The 21637-nt window shown below is 36.6% G+C and overlaps 1 protein-coding gene across 1 annotated transcript; it reads right to left on the bottom strand.

The window, feature by feature from the left end:
- Positions 1–842: 842 nt before the first annotated feature.
- On the bottom strand, positions 843–14320 carry YIPF5 (Yip1 domain family member 5). Its single transcript, XM_044225259.1, has 6 exons — positions 14186–14320; positions 13565–13684; positions 6841–7013; positions 5866–6011; positions 3675–3856; positions 843–2273 (listed from the first exon to the last, which is right to left on the bottom strand). Exons 2-6 carry the CDS (start codon positions 13672–13674, stop codon positions 2111–2113), a joined length of 774 nt encoding a protein of 257 aa, XP_044081194.1. The 5' UTR covers positions 13675–13684; positions 14186–14320; the 3' UTR covers positions 843–2110.
- Positions 14321–21637: the final 7317 nt, after the last annotated feature.

Raw genomic sequence — 21637 nt, 5'->3', positions numbered from 1 at the left:
TGAAATAAGTTTTTCAGCTTTTAAAGTATGTATAAATATGGCTATATACACTGTATTTTTTAAAAAAGATTTTATTTATTTATTTGACAGAGAGATCACAAGTAGGCAGAGCAGCAGGCAGAGGCCAGGAGCGCGGGGTTGGGGGAGCAGGTTCCCTGCTGAGCAGAGAGCCTGATGTGGAGCTCAATCCCAAGACCCTGAGATCTCGACCTGAACTGAAGGCAGAGGCTTAACCCACTGAGCCACCCAGGGGCCCATAAGAAAACTTTAAGAAGGGAGACTTTGGCTATACATGACTCTTCAGATATCAAGCAACTCTAAAACTAACCTCTTGCATTAAATGCAACTCTACTATATAGCTGTTTTTGATAGAGTAACTGTCTATATAAGATGGTTTTGTACCTAATCACTTTGGAGTTAACTAAGACAAATAACAACAAAAATCTCTCAACATTGATTTAAATTAGAAATTATCATTTTGGGGGTAGGAAAAGCAAAAAATAAGAAAACAATTTGGGGAATCTGACTGAAGATTAATGGTCTGAGATTATTCAACAGTGAGAAAATTTAATTCCCAAAGCATCATCTACCCTGTTCATTAGGAAAAATTGGATATTAACAGAAGACACTCATTATATCTGCCTTAACAAGAGCAGCATTTATAAAACTGAACTGAAAGAGGCAAAAAAGATACTATCCATGGATTACAGTAAGAAATATTCTAAAACATTTTGGTAAGTTTGAAAACCCAGCCAGAAACGAATTATTACTGAGATTATTCCTAGATTAAGTATTAATGAAGAAAAACGAATTTATATGATTCCAGAGATTAAAAATCATGATCTTATAACAAATGTGTTTTATTAACATAACCTTCTTTTTTGATTGAACACTACCTTTTAAAACCAACAATAAACATCAGTTTGTTTTTTTAATTAGTCTAAAAGTCTCCCCTCCCCCCCCCAAAGAGGGCAACATTTGCCTCCCCACAGGGCACCTTTCTCATAAGTGTAACTGAGCTTGTCCAAAATCAGAGGCAGTGTTTTCAGAAAAACCCAATGATCAAAATACAAGATACAGCATTTTCCCACAGATTCTCTGACAAGAGAGCATGACATTAGCCAAACAAATTTAATACAAGGAAATAATATTGTAACTCAAATTGCCTTTCACTTAATCTTTTTTTTTTCTAATTTTATACTAAAAAATTTCTGTTCTGAACACTCAGGCTAAACCAGGAATACAAGTTAAAACTAGTTAAAGAAAATGCGATAACAAAAACAGTAAAAATCAACTCAACAGCAGTTAAAATTGGGAAATTTTTAATTACTAAGCATCAAATGCATTTTACATTGGTAACTGCAGTACTGAAATTGTGACATTTTAAATATTTTTTTCAAAAAAGGTTAGTGATTTTCTAGGAAATATGAAGATCCAACAATGGACATAAATGTAGCCAGTCTGGGTCACTACAATTTAGTTAATGCTTACCTTAACAGGTGTTCACATTTCCTGTCTACAATAAAGTAGACTATGAACTTCTTGTCTCTTTGAATTTTAGCAAAAACTCCATGAGATAATCTAAAGGAATGTCAAATTTTGGAAGTGCAAACTTACAAAATTCTACTTTGGGATCACTTTTTTGCTCCAAGTGCAACTAACTTGAGTATATAGGCAATTTTTCTTTCCTAATCCCTTGGAAAAATATTTCTGCAATACATCTCGTGTCTTCTTAACTATGACTGGGTTGTTTCTAAGAAAGATTATTATGTGGTTAGTTCCCCACAGTTGATAAAAATCTATTAAAAACATCTTAATATAATTTGCAAGGAAAAAAATTTGTTTTTCAAAGGTTGCAGGAACAGGAAATAGCACTTCTTAATCTTATCTGTATAAGCACAAATACTTAAAGCTAGTCATACTGCAGATAAATCCAACATAGTATTCAAAAGTTCTATAAAAACGAACGAAAGATACATATTTACTTCCATTGCTCCAACAGTCCAATGTTAGGTCTGCATGATAGTTGCACTGTAGCAGTTCGCTGGTCCAATTTAAGAGTTCAAGTCCTTTTTGGCCCAATGATGTCCACATGCCAGATAAATTCAGTTCAAAAAACAGAAATCAGGGCAAAGACTCCATATAACAAAGCACAAGGATATGCTACTAGAAGTTGCTGTCCTTCCATGGCTAATGCAGAAATAAAAATTTTGGATGCAGAAAAACTACACCATCCAATAATTCCAGCAGTGAGAATGATTCCAACCATTCCTCTGTAACCGACAAGGAGAAACAGGGGGAGGAGGGAAAAAGGCAGTAGATGAGATTAGTTACGTAAGAATACAACAATAACCAATTCTTAAAAAAAAAAAAAAAAAAAAAAAAGACATTTTAAATCCACATTGCACAAATTTGCAGAAATGATCGAGATTTTTTTTCAAATGTTAAAATAATGTACCTCACAGTGAATTTAATAATGCTCAATCATTCACATCCACATTCAATAAGGTGAGAAAAAGCTCATTTATAATTACATTTTGCTCCTGTTAGCTAGCATAAGAGCTAGATTTCTCAACTTTGGCATTACTGACACCTGGATGGATGCACGTTTGTTGGGAAGGGCTGTTCACCGTTAGGCTGTTTAGCAGAATCCCTGGCCTTCGGCCATGAGGTACCAGTAGTACTCTGTATGCCCCACAGTTACGGAAGCCAAAATTATCTCCAGACACTGCCTAATGTACCCTAAGAGCAAAATTGCCCTGATTAGAAAATACTGCTTTGGTAGAAAATCTCTTCTGTAAAATTCAAATATATATGTGCCAATCTCCACAAATGAAAAGAGTGAAACAGTTTCTACTCTGAAAATCTAAAGCATTTTTACACAAAGCAAGAATACTGTGAAGCCATCATCTTGTCAGATCTCTAGCATCAGACAGCTGATACCTGTTCTTCCCCTCAACCTCTCCTTTTAACTTTTAAGCGCAAAAACAGTGCACGGTTGGTTGTGCCTGGCAGTAGCCACAAGGAGGAGTCGGAACAATTGAGAGATAATCTGCATACTGGCCATGAGAAAAGAATTTAATCAATAGGAATTTACAGCTTTCTTTTTAACCTTACCTAAAACATTATTTAACAATTAATACTTAAACTGCTTACAAGCACATCTGAGAACATGGCAGGCTAGTATCAACAGCCTCTTCCCATAAAAAGAATGTTTCATTTCCAGTTAAAAGCTGCCAAACACAGAGTATGTGTTTATTATTCACTCACTTAGCATATGCCCAACATCTTTAAGAAATGAGATATAGTCTAAAAAATATCAAAGATGGTAAGTAACATTTTAACAACTTGATCTTTTCATGTAATATTTTAGCTAATAATCACCACTGTTCAGTTTGTTTACTGACACTGGTAAATAAACACAAAAGTCAAATTCTTTATTACAAATAAAAGCAGAGATCGTATAAAAGATTTAAAAATTTATTCTCAGTTCCACTGCTCACCACTGAAAAGCATGTAGTACAGTCCTCATTCACAACAGGCCCTATATCTCATGTTTGCTAAATCAGTGATTTATGTTAAACTGAGATATGTGAGATATCTCAGTTATGTGAGATTAATCCTATTACAGATAATTGGTCAATCAATCCCCAAAATAAAAATTCAGTACTTACTGCAAAGAAAATATCACCGCAAAGCTGGAAAGTAGGATCATGGGAAGAAGACAATATCCAAGGACACTTGCCACACACCCAAATGAAACACCTGTCATACTCATTAAGTTTAGTAAACAAAACATTCCTAGGCATCCAATTGCACTGATCCCATATACATAGCCAAATTGGATTTTGCCAGCCTGTGGGTAAAGAAGAGATTATACGTTAAAAGGAAGAAAGGAAATTCTTTTTGGTCTTATTTCACCTAAAATGGTATATGTAAGAAAATACTCAATTTGTGAGCATCAAAATCTGTAGAGGCAACAATTCTTTATGCAGAATAGTAAAACACAGATTGGCTTTTATATCTTTCTCAAGAAATTTTAAGTATCTATTTCCCAATACACAGATATTTGGTTTTTCTTTTTCCAGTTAGTATTCAAGCAATTCAGCAAATAAAGATACAAAATCATGGTACAATCACCTTTAATTAGTAGATTTCTAAAAAGAAATTTAGCTCATTTTAAGCAAATAAACTACAGAGACAAGATAGAAACCCCTGCAGAATGTTTGGACAATATCTAACATCACTTGAAAGCACCTAATACGAACAAAATTGCCCCAAAGCAATTTGTTCTCATTGGAGGATGTAGTCGCAATCTTTGTAACAGCAGAAACAATTTCACCATTCATTTATATGGCTGTTAAAGGAGCTAAGTGAAAGGAAGGCAGGATTAGCAGGACACAGTGGTTCTATGGGGAGGGGAGGAGAAAATTGATTAACATGCAAGAGAAACATAATTGAAGATACATTTTTCTTTCATTATTTTTCCAAATTGCTGGTGGATTTATAAAGTCTTTTGACAAATAAGCAAACAACAACAACAAAAAATCAAAAGAAAACTTAATTATGCTCTTGTTAAAGATATGACTGAAAAGACTTAAGACAGTATATAAGTTAGGTAAATTGCTGTCATAGTACTCTCAGTCAAGATTTATGAACAAACATTGTATTCAGGTCATACTGTGATGAAAATCAGTCCACAGAGAAGATTTCAACAACTTCCTGGTTTGTTAGATTCTGGACATACAAAACTCAATTATGAGAATGCCTCTAAAAACTATGTTACATGAAAAAATTCTAGCCATTTTTGTTAGACTCAGTATTTATAAATATGTAAGAGTGTAGAAGTTTCAAAAGGTTCAGCTGAGTTCACCAACGAATTCACTAAAGTAGTAACAATAAAACCTCATACAGCACTTTAAAATTTTTCAGTGTTCCCATTTAACCTGTTTTGGTTAATCTGTAAACAATCTTGTGAGGTGGGAATCACAAAATTATAAGAGGAAGCCAAAAGACGAAAACAGCTTGCTCCAGGACAGAGCAGGAGCACTTAACTAATGCCCAGATTTCCTGACTAAAAATCCCATCTTCTGGGGCACCTGGGTGGCTCAGTGGGTTAAGCCTCTGCGTTCAGTGGGACTGAGCCCTGCATCAGGCTCTCTGCTCAGTGGGGAGCCTGCTTCCCCTCTCTCTCTGCCTGCCTCTTGCCTACTTGTGTTCTCTCTCTGTCAAATAAATAAATAGAATCTTTAATAAAAAAAAAAATCCCATCTTCTATCCATTACATCATTTATCTTTTCTAATTTAGAGACGTAAGATAAAATACAACATATATTAGCAAACTATCTTTACAACTATTCATTTCCAATATACTTTAACATTCGGAGGTAGGAGATATGCAGTAAAACATCTTGTCCTTTAATGTTCCGATTCATTAGAAGTTAATATATAGGAAAGTAACCAAAACCACTATAATAACAGAACACTGCACAAAGTCCAAAGATTTTAAAAAATAAGCTATCATTAAAAAAAAGCTATCATTAAAATACAGAAGTAAAAGAGGAACAGGCTAAAAAATGTCAATTTCTAAAAATAAGGAATTTTGATGATGGACTAAAGCCACACGTTATTGTTTCTTTCCCCTAATAATTAGACCTTTTATTCAAACAAAAAATTATTCCTAATTATATGACATTTATTATCAGTGGAGAAATGATGAATGGGTACATAATATTCCAACAACCTAATACCACTCAAAATACATACAAGATCTGATATATAAACGGAGTCTCAAAAATGGCTCCTGGTGGGACAGTGAAAGACTGTTTTCTAATCTCACACTTAGAGTTCAAACTGAAATCTTACCAGTAACAATGTGGCTCCAAAAGCAAGGCAAAAAACCATCGGTCCTGCCAAATCAGTCTCATTCATGATGCTACCGTCTGCTACTTTTAATGGATGTAACACTGTTAGTGTTTTTTGCCAGATGTGGTCAAAATTGATACCTAATTCTAAAGGAAAAGAAAGTAAGACAGTCCATTAGGATTTGTGACACACCTTTAGTTTACCTGAATCCATGAGGCAACAGGAGAAAAAATGAAGCACTCATTATCAAAAGAGAATCTAGCAATATGAGACATTTTGATAATTCTTCAATACCAGTCTTCACTCACTATGGGGTTTACTCCACAAATATCCTATTTCTGGTTTGGTACTGGAAAAGTGTATGGATATGAAAAAAACAAGACATTCTCAGCTATGACTGCATAACAAAGAATATATGGACAGCATTAACAGTAAGGAGTTCTCTACATACCTGGAGATGCTATGAAATTGTATATGCAACTACGTTTCTATGCACAATTGTGCATTTCTTCTGAGAAGAGTATTCATAACTCTCATTAGACTTTGAAAGGGTATCCAACCCCCCTCAAAATGTATAGAACTACTGTTTTATGGGTTTTAGAATAGTTTGAAAAATGCTATTCTTTTCAGTGATATTACTGGTTTTGCCAGCTTCTTCCATGTAAAATAATCACTACCATGTTTTTCCTTTCATTTCTTCCACTGACAGAATTTAATCATTAATGTGAAGTCAAAGTCAATGCTCAAATACTAACATAATTATCACTTTATAGAGATCTATTAAAAACTCTGGTCCCCTATGGCTCAGTGTGGTTTCCTATCTGTTTTTTTCTGTAGCTCAATATGGTTTCATATCTATTTTTTTTCTGTACCATCATTCTTTTAAAGGAAAGGACAAGTTCTCCAAACTAAGATCTATTTTCACTGACCAGATGGACACTACAAAATACTATGAACTGTTGCAACCAATCCTACCTTCTAATAAAGGTGGCTCATCCTCAAAGTTGTTTCCATAGAATGGCTGAGGTGTCGCGGGAGTATATGCCTGAGTAGGCTGAAAAATCTGCCCAGTGTATGGCTGTTGTGGCTGCATCATGTCTGGAGGGACAAATCGGCCTTGCTGCGAGTAGTCATAGCTAGCATACTGTCTGTAAATCAAAGTTACATTTCTCAGAATTATGTCAACAGTGGTATCTCTGAGAGCTACAGAGTCATAGTCATACAATTCCCTAGAATAGCTACTTTGCCAGTTTTCATAAATGGTGCTGAAATGATAACTAAGATGATCTGATTATCTACAATGTTAAGCTGTGTTTTTTTAGATAATCTTTCTAATGACACCAACACTTACACAGTGCTTAAGCATTTTACAAACTATGAAACTTTTAAACATTAGGTGGTCAACAAATGAAAACTTAAGAATTTTATCTATTTCTCCCCCTTCAGTAAGTATATGTAATATGAAGATAACTGTGAAATACAATTGATGCCTAAGACTACAAATGAAAACATAACATGACAGACTGTACTACATGCTATGTAATTTTCCACTGTAGTTTCGATCTCCATCGAATGTAATAATTCTTCCTGACTCTTTGTAGGATGTTATTTTTCGCAAGTGGGTAAATCTCTTTACGAACCATGACCACTTTCGAATACATAGGGAAAAAATTCAAGCCTCTTTCTGTGAAAGCTTTCTAAATATAACAAAACATTATTGCATTGTACACCTTGTATTTGAATAGCACTTTTAAGTTTTCAAAGTAGGTGTACAACTACTGTCTCATTTGATATGTACTATAGTAAATCCTGCATTGTAGAAAAAGAAGCTTTACCAAGGCTATTTTAATGATGAAAACAATAGGGAAAAGAAGGATGCTGAAGCAGTATCTTTAAAAACATGCTTTATCAGAGCGCCTGGGTGGCTCAGTGGGTTAAGCCTCTGCCTTCCTCTCAGGTCATGATCTCAAGGTCCTGGGATAGAGCCCTGCACTGGGCTCCCTGCTCAGCAGGGAGCCTGCTTCCCTGCTCTCTCTCTCTCTCTCTGCCTGCCTCTCTGCCTACTTGTGATCTCTGTCAAAGAAATAAATAAACTCTTAAAAAAAAAAACCCACAAAATGTTTTATCATGTTCTGGGAAAAAATATGGCTTACCTATCAATGGGCTAATCTCATTACACAGTAACAAATACAGAAGTAAAGTAATTATTTTAAAAGATATTTTTGAAAAGAAATGAGAAGCCTTAAAGATCCTTTAGTTTAATCACACTTAAAAATTTTATAGCTCCCTATTGACAAATATAAAATCTAATGACTGCCATGAATGTTGAAATTTTAAAATTAAATCTAATTTTTAAATTAACTGAACATCTTGATTAAAAGCAAATCTAAGTAATAGGAAAATTTCAACTACACACAGCCCTCTGGAGAGCCCAATGGGACTCTGAAGATTTAATTATCACGCTAATCCAATCCAAGCTTAAAAAAATGCTATTTATTTTTCTGGCTATATAGTAATATAGACTTTGATGAAACACTGTTTTAATAGCAAAAGATAAAAAACAATACAGTTACTAGTAAATATATTGTAATAGGGGCATAGATTACTACTGTTATAAGGAATGAGGTACTTTTATGGGTACTAATAAGGAATGATAATCAAAAAATATTCAGTGGGCAGAATTGAAAAACACCCAATGTTCAGAACAGTATTCACTGTATGTACGACTGTGATGGCACTTTTTAGAATATATCTGTATGTATATATTTGTATACATGTATTTTATATACATATACAAACATTAAGTACAATACATACAATTACATAGGTTTAGGTATAATGTAATATAGTATAACACATATAATTATATAGGTAAAAGGACCTGGAAGCAAGGGGAAGTGGAAGACTTAATTTTCATATTAAAAACTTCTGCACCTTTAAAAATGTTGTATATTTACTACTTATTAAAATTAATTCATTCTAAAATGTTATATATAACATATAGTTACATATTAACTACTAAAAATTTCCAAAAATACATATAACCTATTTGAACATTACTGTTTCAAGTGTTTAATATGAATTATATCCTATTACCTCACTACAACTTTAGGAGGTTTATTTTATCATCCTTTCCCATCCTAAAGATGTAGAAACTGCTATCTGGGTGAAAATGATTTCCCTGTGTGGGCCAGGATGCAAAGCTAGACTTTGATTCCAGTGGCTAACTCTTACCAATTATAATAAAAATCACCCCCAAATCCTACCTTATGGACAGAACTATAGTATCTTTTTTCCATATATACGCTTCCCCTATCATTTTTATATGCAAATATGTTGACTTCCAATTATTTACACATAGACACACACACACACACAAGCAACAGGACTAGATGGCTGAAATGAACTAGGACAAGAATCAATATTTTTTTATTTAGTATAATATGCTGTTTGGATGATCTGTTAGAATATATCATAATCTACCCTGAGTTTATGAACCAGCTAGAAAGGCTCCATATAGGAGCCTTCTACAATCTGCATAAACAGACTGTATCTTATTATCTCTCCCTCAAAAAAAGAGACAGACAGGCAGGATATGAATGTGTGTACAACAGGAAAACCAAAAAGAATGAGTGGTTCTCAAACTCTCTGCTCTTAGAATCTCCTTATACACTTAAAATTTATTATTGGGAAACCCAAAGATTTTTTTTTATTTATGTGGATGTATCTGTCATTATTTATCACATTAGAAATTAAAACAGAAATGTTTAAAATATTAATTCTAAGTAATAATAAACCAGTTACATATCAGCATAAATTTTTATGAAAAAGTACTATAAAAATTACTGAGAAAAGTGGCACTGCATTGTATTTTTGACAATCTCATTAACATCTGGTTTAATAAAAAATACTGTTCTTGGGGCGCCTGGGTGTCTCAGTGGGTTAAACCCTCTGCTCTCGGCTCAGGTCATGATCCCAGGGTCCTGGGATCAAGCCCCACATGAGCTCTCTGCTCAGCAGGGAGCCTGCTTCCACCTCTCTCTCTATCTGCCTGCCTTTCTGCCTACTTGTAATCTCTGCCTGTCAAATAAATAAATAAAACCTTTAAAAGAAAAAAAAAGAAAACACTGTTCTTATCTGTTTTTGCATTTAATTTTAGTTGAAATAGCTGAAGAAAATCTAGTGTTGCAGACAAACAGTTGGAAAATTATTTAACAACCGTTTCAGATTACTCAAAGTGGTAGTTTTTTAAACTTAAGTTGCAACATAGAAAATGGAACAATACTAATAAACTTTATACTAGAATACAGTCATCTGTCTTGCCTTATGAATGGATACTTGCTTTACTTATGTATGATTTTTTAACATTCACTGCTTAGAAAATATTAGTGTGGGTGATTCAGCTCTTCCAAACATTGACATGTTTAATAGAAAAACATATATTATCAAGTATAAACATAGGAAAATCACCTTTGTTAATGTCACCAATGATTTCATCAGAAAAATGGTTAATTCTGGAAAGGTGAAAAGTTTATAGTAATGGACAGTTTTCCCAAATCATTTTTACCTGAAAATTTGAACTTAACCACTGGCTACACAGGCTGTCAGTTTTCTTGAGTAAGAAGCTCATTATTTCATCTTTGAGAAAATATCTGCCCAGTACTCAAGTCTAAATAACCATAGGTTGTCTATCAGGATGTGCTTTCCAATAAAAATGGTTTTCATGGAGAGCAGCTGATACAGCCTATGATTCAAAATGCACAGGGGCTTTTCCTTGAGAGAATCAGTGTACTTCAGTATGAACAAGAGGTCCTTTGTGACATTTCCATTTTGACACAGAGAATATTTTAATATTTTAAAACTCTGACTAAAGGGTCAGGATTTAATAGCAGCATAATTTTTCTGCTTCATCAAGGGCATCCTTTTAAAAAAATTATTTATGTATTTGACATAAAGAGGCACAGCAAGAGAGGGAATACAAGCAGGGGGAGTGGGAGAGGGAGAAACAAGCTTCCTGCCGAACAGGGAGCCCAATGCAGGCTCGATCCCAGGACCCTAGGATCATGACCCAAGTTGAAGGCAAACACTTAATGACTGACAGCCCCAGATCAAGGGCATCCTCAAATAAACTGGTTCCCTCCACACCCCAGAAAGTGTGTGTTGATGAGGAATACAATGATTACTAGAACAATCTGATGCCCTTGTCTGATTCATATTCAGATACTAGCACTTTTGCCAGTCATTGTTTTTACAACATCAGTACAAATGTCAACACACCTGAAAAGGTAGATAGTGTCTTAATATTGTTATAATAATAGTTTTAACCTTAAAGACCCCCTGAATGGTCTCAAGGATCCTCTGAGGTCTGCAGTCCACTCTGTAGAACTGTTCATATAGACTCATGTCATGTAAGGAACAGAACCACTACAAGCAAACGACAGCTTCAGAAGTGGTACCATCATTCCTTCTTTAAGATGCAAGGTGAGAAAAACAACACCATGGAATTTTACTGTTTTCATTTTCTGGAAGGATCTGGTCAGGAAAATTGGTGGCTTGCTCCTGCTGGGTTTAAACTAGAATATAGTGTGGTAGACACACTCTTTAGAGACTAAGTCAACATTGTATTCTATATAGGTTCTTATCAGTTAAGTCAAAGATGAAAAAATAGTGGCTTCAAATACTTTAAAAATATGTAGTTGGCATTTTATAGGCATATCTAGCATAGAGTATGAGACCTGTCCAATAGGATAATCATAAAACTCAACAGATTAAGATCAAAGGGCCTTTTACTTTTTGTTGCTGCTATTGTTGTTATAAGAATATATAAATGATACTTACAAATGAAACCCAATTATTACTGCCAATACATTAAGCTTCCTGTTTTCCTAGGCTTCATCTATAAATTCATATTTGTTAATTGGCAATAATGGGTATATGAGCAACTACAAAAAAACCTCATCATACTGAAGCAATGGTTATTGGCACATGATCTGGCTGCAATGGAATTGGGAGAATATTTAGCAAAAGAATATCTAAACAACGTTCCTACGGAAAACTAAAATGAGAGGATGATATCTGCAATGAAAAGATAAGTCACACATTAAAGAGATGCAAACAGGGACAGGAGAAAAGAAAGGCAGAGATAAATAAACCTATGAGGCTGTGATCTAAATCTAATAGTTCTGCAGGGTCTTACATCATTTAGTTAAAAACAGGACTGCGTACAGAGACAGGTTTTTCAAAGCCCTTTGCACGCTGGCCAATCTTCCTTCCATTCTCTTTCCTCTCATACATAGATTAAATTAAAACAAACATAGATTAGATTAAAACAAACAAAAAACATTCTTAAGTAAATAAATGAATGGAGATTTCGCAACAAGATTTCTCCAATTCTGCCCAATTAACTGTTCAAAGAAGATAAATCCCTGATGGCATATAAGAAAATTTAACTGAAGGAAAAAACTGATTTATAGTATTTTTCACATGCTCACTCCCACTGTTCAATGTGTTAGGTTTTAGGGGGGAAAAGGGCTTAGAATATATCAAATTAAGCAGACTCAAGGGGTCAAAAGGTATAAAAAATGCAACTTATATAAGACAGACCATACTGAAGACTGAATTTGATTTTTGCTTTGCTTTTTAAATTCTTAGGCACTTTCATTCAGATTTATTTATTCAAACATGTTCTACTACTACATGTTTCTCTCAGATTGATTCAAAACAAAACCTTCCCATGCCCTCATCCTGGGAGACTTTCATGAGGTTTTTAAATCAGGGTTCATAGATGAACATCAGAAGGCACATCAACTGTGCAGTGATATGGATATTTAGGTGGGCATCTGCGTGTGCACATTTACATCTCAGAAAGAAGTCCCTCATTTTTGTAGGATTCCAGAAGGGGTCCTGGATCATCTAAAAAAGATTAAGCCATCCTGGTATTGGAAATAACGGATAAGATTATCTTTAAGGTCCTAAGAAACGAAAAATATTATGTCCTAGAGGAGACTGGTGGATAGCGTCAGCTAATGTATTTCTGCCACTACTACCAGGGACTATTAAAAAATCTGGTTTTTGTTTTGTTTTGTTTTGTTCTTAAAAGTTCAGGGCTGAAAGGTTTTGAGTTCCCCTCTGGCAGGGACTGTCAGCAACTGGCAACTTGTGTGTACTACCCATAAGGTTTCAACATGAGCAGTAATAAAGATGATTATCACTTGCTATTTTAAAAAAAAATCACCTGATGATTCATAACAGGGAGCTAACACTGCTAAACAGTGTACTAAGCCCTTTGAATTAACATTGATAGGTCTGAAATTTGGATTGATTTAACTCTTAAACTAGCCATCAAAAGATTTCAAATTTTTAACTGGTTCTGTAGACGAAATCGCTTAGGTTATCTTCTAGATACTTGAAGCTAATATCCCTACCTTAAATGATGCCGAAACACTATTACTAGGAAACAGTACTTTAACAATCTACTTTTGCACTCAGGGCACACCTGAAGATACCGCAGAAGATACCAAACTCTAAATAGGGCAAACCCAAACCAGTGTCACAGATCTTTCGAGAGGAAGGAAGATTATGAAAAATCACATTCCTGACAAGGGACATGGTGACACATTCAGTTTTAGGCAGAACCAAACAATAAGGATACAGGCTTTCATTCAGTCTGCGCTACTTATTGTTAAAGTTGACAAGTTACTTGCTATAGGGTCCTCCACTTCCTCCATAGTCATAGGACGGCTGTGACTGGTCATCGATGCTGTAACTTGTCTGGTAGAAATCCGTATTTAAGTTATCAAACCCTGCCATTGCAAATAATCTGGAAAAGAAAAAAAATGGCAAAAAGTGTTTACACCTAAGGTCCTACTGAATTCGTTTCGGTACAAAGCAAAAAGCCTTAAAAGGCACTAAATTATTTCTTCTGTAATTGGGGGAACGGCATTTGGAGGACAGATCCAGGTGGAAGTTGCACAGGATCTCCAAGAGCCGGGAAAACACCTCCACTTCACCGAGCTGATATGCCACGGTTAGAGGAAGGGGCGTAGGAGAACTGGTTCCACGGAGGTCTAAAATGTCAACAACAAAGACGATTCCTCACCTCAGGGCAGACTGCCGCTGACAATGCGACTGTCTCCTTGCAAAATAAGGCCTGGGCCTTCTGGGAAAGGGCAGACTCCTGGAAGGCCGCGCCTGAGGTACAGGGGTCGCGTCAAAGCAAGGGCTTGAAAGGGAGTGAGGGTCTGAGCGAAAAGACCGCCGAACCAAGCCGCGCTAGACTTAAGAGAAGCCGAACAGTGCACCACAAGCCCGGGACACTCACCAAACCGGGAAGCGGCGGTAGCGGCGTCAGCAGGTCCAGCAACCCCCCAAAACCCCTCAATAACACTTAAGACCCTGAACAGGATCCGTTGCTACGTGTCACAGGGCCAAAGAACTGCTTCCGGGGCGCACCCGTTCGCGCAGGCGTGTTGGCAGATTTGTGCCCCTCCAGGGCGAACACGGGGCGGAGCCGGGGAGGAGCCAACCTGCTGTGGAGCATGCGCAGTATCGACAAACTCAGTCCAGTGGCGGGCCAATGAGAAGAAGGAAGATACTTCCGGTAGCCTGGTTCGCGATAGAGGCAGAAAAGCGTAGGCGCAGCAATTGTTGGTAACTATTTAGAGGAGGGAAAAATCGTTTGCAGACTGGAGGCAGACGGGAGGCGTGGAAGAGGTCGTGCAAGCGCTGATACTGAGCGGATAGAGCCTGTCTCCTGTACACAAACTACAGAGCGTCGGTCTCTCTGGATTCATTGTGATCTAGACACAGTGTTACAGAGTTTATGTGTATTTACTCCTTACAACCTAATGAGATGATTACTCTATTACTCTCATTTTGTAAGTGAGGCTGTTAAATGTTCATTTAATAATTGAACGCAGTGATAAAGGACAACTCACCTCGCTGTACTAGCTGTTGGGACTACTATGATGAATGCAAACTAAATGGTACAGCTCACCTGCGATTCGTTGGGGGTGGGGTTATCAAACACATAAAAGTATACGTAAAACTGTAACTAATATTCTCAAGTCCTACGTAATTCTTTGAAAGAGTGTAATATTTATCGAGGGCGGAAAATCCGGAAAGCCACTGCGAAAAGGTGATGATCAAAGGGTGAAAAGGAATTTATTAAAGAAAAGAGGAAAGAGAGGAGGGGAAGAGCATGAATATTTCAGGCAGTGGGAATAGTGTGTGCAAGGCCTGGGATTAAGGAAAATATGGTGTCAGAAAAGGTGTAGATAAGGGTTCTTCAACCTTTGCACTATTAACATTTTTATCTAAATGATTCTGTCGGGGCAGGAGACAGAGGATGCTGCCTTACTAGCTGTAAGATGTTTAGCAAAATCCCTGACCTGTACCAACCAGATGCCAGTAGCACAGCCCCGCATCCCCACTGCCACCTTGTGACAACTAGAAATGTCTCTTGGATAAAATCAGACTTTGAAAATAACTGATTTCAATGAAGCCCGGATGTTTGGAGAGACCATGGAGGAGAGCCACATAGGAGTTGAGGCTAGGGCTACAGGTAAGGACCAGGAACAGAGTGTCTTGTGGGATTCTTGTTTTGGTTCTGAAAGACAAAGCAGAACCACTGAAGGTTATGAACTAAAGAGTGGCATAAGTAGATTCTTTCCTTTTGATTGTTCTGGCTTCTGTGTTAAACCACGGAGTGTTAAATCACTTCTGAAAGTGCAGGAATTCTAACTCTGAATGCCATGGTATTAGCCAATGAGCAGAACTGTCTTCCGAGCTTATAGTATTAAAATTTATACCATGAGCCCTTGCATTATATGCTGGCCCCCAAATTCCGTGGTCTTTACAAAAGAAACCAGGCCATTGCTCTGGGACCAGTTTCCAAAGGAATGATAAAATTTCACTGGTTAAAAGGTTTTTTTCAACTTCTACACTATAATGAAACAAATAAAACCAACCAATTAACAAAATTCCACACTCCCCTCCAAACAAAAATAATAATAGGAAAAGGACATAACAAACTGAAGAACCAATGAGTATACTCTTGAAATGAATGGGCAGCTAATTTCCTCAGGAAATTTCTGAATTAGCTCATCAAATAATTCAATTTACCAACTTTTATAAATCATTTTAGAATTTACTGATGTAGGTACCATCTGAACAACTCTTGGGAGAATGACCATGTATTCAGATTTGCTGGAGCCAGCCACATTGTCCCTTTTTGACAGACAGAGATTACAAGTAGGCGGAGAGGCAGGCAGACAGCAGAGAGCTCTGCTGAGAGAGTGGGATGCGGGGTTCGAGCTGAGCCGAAGGCAGAGGCTTTAAACCAATGAGCCACCCAGGTGCCCCCACATTGTCCCTTTTTATGCCTGTTTTCTCCAGAATAATTATTAATACTGTCCCTTTTTTGCTATCAAAATATCCTAATTTGATAAATTATATGGTTATGCTCTCTAAGACGTATTACCTATGAAGCTGAGATTCTAGTTATTGGCAATATGCAATAATCTTCATCTACTTAGTGATTTTATGGTGAAAGAAAATTTGAGTCTCTTGTTTCTTCTCATGTCTCCATTTCTTCCCATCAAAAGAGATACTACTCTCGAATTTTTTTTTTAGGATTTTATTTATCTATTCGACAGAGATCACAAGTAGGCAAAGAGGCAGGCAGAGAGAGAGGGGGAAGCAGGCTTCCCCCTCAGGCTGAGCAGAAAGCCTGATGCAGGGCTCGATCCCAGGACTCTGGGACCATGACCTGAGCTGAAGGCAGAGGCTTTAACCCACTGAGCCACCCAGGTGACCCTCAAAATATTTTTTAAAGATTTTATTTATTCATTTGACAGAGGGAGAGAGATCGCAAGCAGGCAGAGAGGCAGGCAGAGAGAGGAGGGGAAGCAGGCTCCCCGCTGAGCAGAGAGCTGCTTGATCCCAGGACCCTGAGATCATGACCTGAGCCGAAGGCAGAGGCTTAAACCCACCCAGGCATTCCACTACTCTCAAATTTAAACAAAATAGAAGATTATGAGCATAAAATATTACCTGTTTAGAAATGAATTGTTAGATGTAGATGTTATTGAAATTCTGCTTCTATCTGTGAAAACAATGACCCTATTTACTGGATTTCCTTCTTCGCTAACCCTTGTCCCACTTGATAATGTTGCAGGGTTGCAGGGTTCTTGTCTCATGGACCTGAAGAATGAATCTTACAGACACAAAAGAGTGAAATGAAGTGAAAGTTTATTAATCAAAGGTGAGAACATAAAGGGAAGAAAAAGAAGCTCTGTAGAGGGAGAAGGGTCCCAAATGGATTGTCACTGGGGGCTTAGTGTTGCCTTCCCTCTGGTTAACATCTTGTCTATAACATTTCTCCACATCTGGGATTTTGTGATCCATGTACCCTTCTGCATGAACCTAGTCACATAGCCCCCCTACCTGTCTCTCCCTACCTAGCCTCACCTGTCCCTTACTCAATAAGACAAGCAAAAAAAGTGAAGTTACATGATGAAATCTTCCACATTGTTTGACTTTGAAGTATAAACCATCCTGCAGAGAACCTTGGAGAATAGCAGTCAATTTTGTGGCTAGTCAGGTAGACCTGTCTTTTGGGAGGAAAAAGTGTTTTTTTTTTCTTTTGGTGTCACATCCCCCCACTTCAGGACAGTCTTTGGAGAGTTATATTAAAGCAAACTGCAGTACTTGACAATTGTGCTGACCTCTGTTAAAGTCAGTGAATTGTATTCATTAGGAGGAGAAAACCTTAACCAAGTCAAGAGTTGACAGAACATGAAGTGCACTTGTAACAGTGGCTCAGTCATCCCTGGAACTTAATATGTCAGTTACCAAACTTGTGACCAAAATAATAATAATAATAACAACAGCAACAACAACAACATTCTAATTATGAGTGGTATCTTCTAATTAGTTTGACAGTCATGCTAGAATACACAGTAACACTTACATACTTCATAAACACGGAAAACTTCTTTTTTTTTTTTTTTAGGATGTCAGTGAAATTGTGCTTTGATTTTAGAGTTGGCTTCTTTCCCCTCTGTTTTGTTTTTTTTTTAAGATTTTATTTATTTATTTATTTGACAGACAGAGATCACAAGTAGGCAGAGAGGCAGGCAGAGAGAGAGGAAGGGAAGCAGGCTCCCTGCCGAGCAGAGAGCCTGATGCGGGGCTCAATCCCAGGACCCTGGGATCATGACCTGAGCCGAAGGCAGAGGCTTTAAACCACTGAGCCACCCAGGCGCCCCTCCCCTCTGTTTTATAGTAAATATGTCATGGGGAATTTTGTCAGGAAATTCTGGTTTGAGCATGGGTAGTTTCCCCTCCTCTCAGCTATATCCACCAGAACCAAATGAGGTGGGGATTTGACAGCTGTGTACTTATCATGTCAAGTTGCATAATGAAACCTAATAATTGTGGTGAAAACCAGTGTAAATGCCCAAGATCTATTTTCACTATCCCTGAATATTAATGATATAACTCCATTTCCCAAATATGACAATTATATGTCCTCCAAATTATTCTTTATCCCTTAGAAATGAGTTTCCTCCTCAAATTCTTCTTCTGTTATTTCAATTATTTTACTTAGAACAGTAAATTACTATCTTGGGAAATCAGATTTGCCTGGAACAACACTGGATGCTCTCAGACAAATTGGGTTTTTAAAAGGCAAAGACATTTAACCCCATTTTAGCATTTATTCTTGGGATTTTGACGTGAATATTCCAAGTGCCTCATGCTAAGAAAACAAAACAAAAACAAAAACAAAACCAACAACAGGGCTTTTAAAGATACTTTTTTGAAGCCATGCTGTATTTTTATTGTAGAGATCCGACAACCTCTCAAATAGCAAATCAAGCATTTCTAATATTAGCTGAATGGATATTGTGGTTTAGAGTAAGAACTTCAGAGGCGGTAGTGGACGTTGTGTATCCTGAACAACTTAGAAAGGGAGGTACTGTAAAACGCAGAAGACTAGGCTGGTGATGGCAGAACCCCTCCTGCCAAAGGTGAGAGTGAAGCATGTAGAAAAAAATGTAAGAGCTAACACCAGCATATAGTTACTATGTGCCGGGCACTGCTCTGAGTCCTTCATACATTTCTACTCAGTTACTTTTCCTAACAGCCTGACAAGTTAGGTACTACATACTTGACATATGATGAAACTGAGAACAGAGAGGTTAAATAACTTGTCAAACATTACAAGGTAGGAAATACTAAAGCTGAGCTTTGAACCCGGTCTGGCTCCAGAGTCCTTGTGCTAAACCACTAGTCTGTATTGTTGTGTCATATAACATGAACATAAAAAGGGCAATATCTGGTGATGGGTATTCAGGAGAGCACGGATTGCATGGAGCCCTGGGTGTTATTGGCGAACAGTGAATCATGGAACACTACATCAAAAACTAATGATGTACTGTATGGTGACTAGCATAATAAAAAAATTGTTAAAAAGGGCAATATTTTAATGAATAAGCTAATTTACCTAACATGTGATTTCATATATATAAAGTATTTTATATGTACCTACATATATATGCATATATATATAGACACATATACACACTAAAATTGCAGTTAGTTGATGGTTGTATCTATATTCTCAAATGTGTATATATTCAAATTGATATAAAATATTTTTTGTAATCTTCTCATTGGGCACATGACAAATTACCTCATGTTCAGAGGGTTATTGAATTAATAGTGTATATTCATCATGTAATTGAATTAATAGTGTATAGTGGTTAAGGGAGCATGTCTGAAGCCAGATGGCCTGGATTTACATCCTCTCTCACTTACTTGCCGTGAAGTTAGCAAAGTCACTGTGCCTTACTTTTCTCTTGGGTAAAGAGCAAGAGGGTAACAGTATTCATCTTATGTGCTTGCTACAAAGATTGTTTGAGATAATGCCTGCAAAATCAAGGCCTAAATACTAAGTACTCAGTGAATATTTGAACTTATGGTCATTGCTACATCTATATAGCTATAGAAGCTGTAGGATTTTGTCAGCAACCAAAATGGACTTTGAAGAATGGCCGTGATTGGGCTTGAACAAACTATCTCTTTCCAAAATCAATTACATACATTCACTCTGATGCTTCCCTGCAGATATTGTATTGTCTTATAATTTGCCATTTGATCCTATGGAGTATATTAGAAGTATGCTTCTGTCATCTTCTGTCCTATATTTTCCCAATTGGGCTTCTCCGTGTTGTGCATTTTACTCTCACACATACCTTTTGATGTCAGGTACTATTGGTTTAATACATTAGAACAGTCATACTTGAAAATTTTGAACAGTGGTACCCATATTTTATTTTCTTGGTGTGTTTCATGTTATTTCAAACATTAAAGAAAATGTGCTCATCTTTCTGCTTTATCTCCCTTTCTCTCCTCTTCACAGAGTTTATCAGGACACAGTGCATAAGATGACTTATGTTGTGGAAAATATGTTCATTTTCAAAGAAGAAAAATGGCAGTGTCCTAGCCACTAAAACAATTGCCATAAAAAATTTAATATAATGCTTCTTAAAATGATGGAGGGATCAGGTTTTATTATCGTCAGTAAGAGAGCAGCCTAGAAATGACTGTAAGTTTAATACATGACACTTTCCTAAGGCAATTCATTTTTTATATTTTTCTGTTAGAAATTTTCATGATGCTCAGTTAGACATTGCAAGCAACACAGCTTTTCATTACAGTTTAACTCTTTACTGTTGTAAAGACAGTCATATTAAACTTTATTTTGTTACAAGGCAATATTTCCAACACAAGATATTGCTGGTCTGGGAGCTTTAAGCCAGATAAATTTAAATGTAAATTTGAAACATTCTTTGGAGGTCACATGTCCAAACTATACAATTTTAATTTTTTATTTTTATTTGATTTCATATTAATGTCTTGATAATAATGGTGTCTGGCCAGAATAAGAAATAGGTCACTGGGCCAGGTAGCCAAGTAGGAGAGCATCCTAGCTTGAAACCCATAGGCAGCACACTCTTTTCATTATTATTCTACTTTCTTTAATTCTTTCTTAAATCTTGGAGAACACATGTTTTCTGAGCAGAGAACAGTTACTCTTATGACTATTAGAGAGAGCAGATGACTCTCTCTTAACCATAATGCTCTTTATGTACTTAGATAGTCTTTGTTACTAAGACTATTGATAACATTAACTTAAGTTCTTTTCCTGAGATGAGGATAATTTTATGTTGAAACAGAGGCATGGGAAATCAAACTTAGCTTTTTTTTTTTTTAAAGATTTTATTTATTTGACAGAGAGAGAGAGAGAGATCACAAGAAGGCAGAGAGACAGGCAGAGAGAGAGGGGGAAGCACGCTCTCTGCTGAGCAGAGAGCCCGATGTGGGGCTCGATCCCAGGACCCTGAGATCAAGACCTGAGCTGAACGAAGGCAGAGGCTTAACCCTCTGAGCCACCCAGGTGCCCCAAACTTACAGTTTTTATTACGTAATGCAAATTTAGGTTTGGAAGTCAAAGACAAACATTTTTTCCTTCTGATTGAAATTAAACAAGCAAGGTGCTTTTGACTCTTCCCCTGTAGTCCTAAATTTGCAGCATCTAATAAGACTCAAAAATCCCATACTGGCTGAGATCATGAATTTTTACCTCTGAAAGAAAATATAAACATTTCTTAACTCTTGCTAAGATTTTACTTTAAAAAACTTAATATTACTTAAAAGAATAGTTGATTTGGAGCCTATAAATATCATTTTTTTTTCCTGGACTCTC

The sequence above is a fragment of the Neovison vison genome, chromosome 1 (genome assembly GCF_020171115.1).
Source record: "Neovison vison isolate M4711 chromosome 1, ASM_NN_V1, whole genome shotgun sequence".
Taxonomy (NCBI): domain Eukaryota; kingdom Metazoa; phylum Chordata; class Mammalia; order Carnivora; family Mustelidae; genus Neogale; species Neogale vison.
Note: the sequence above shows the minus strand (reverse complement) of the source record. Positions and strands in the feature narration are given on the sequence as shown.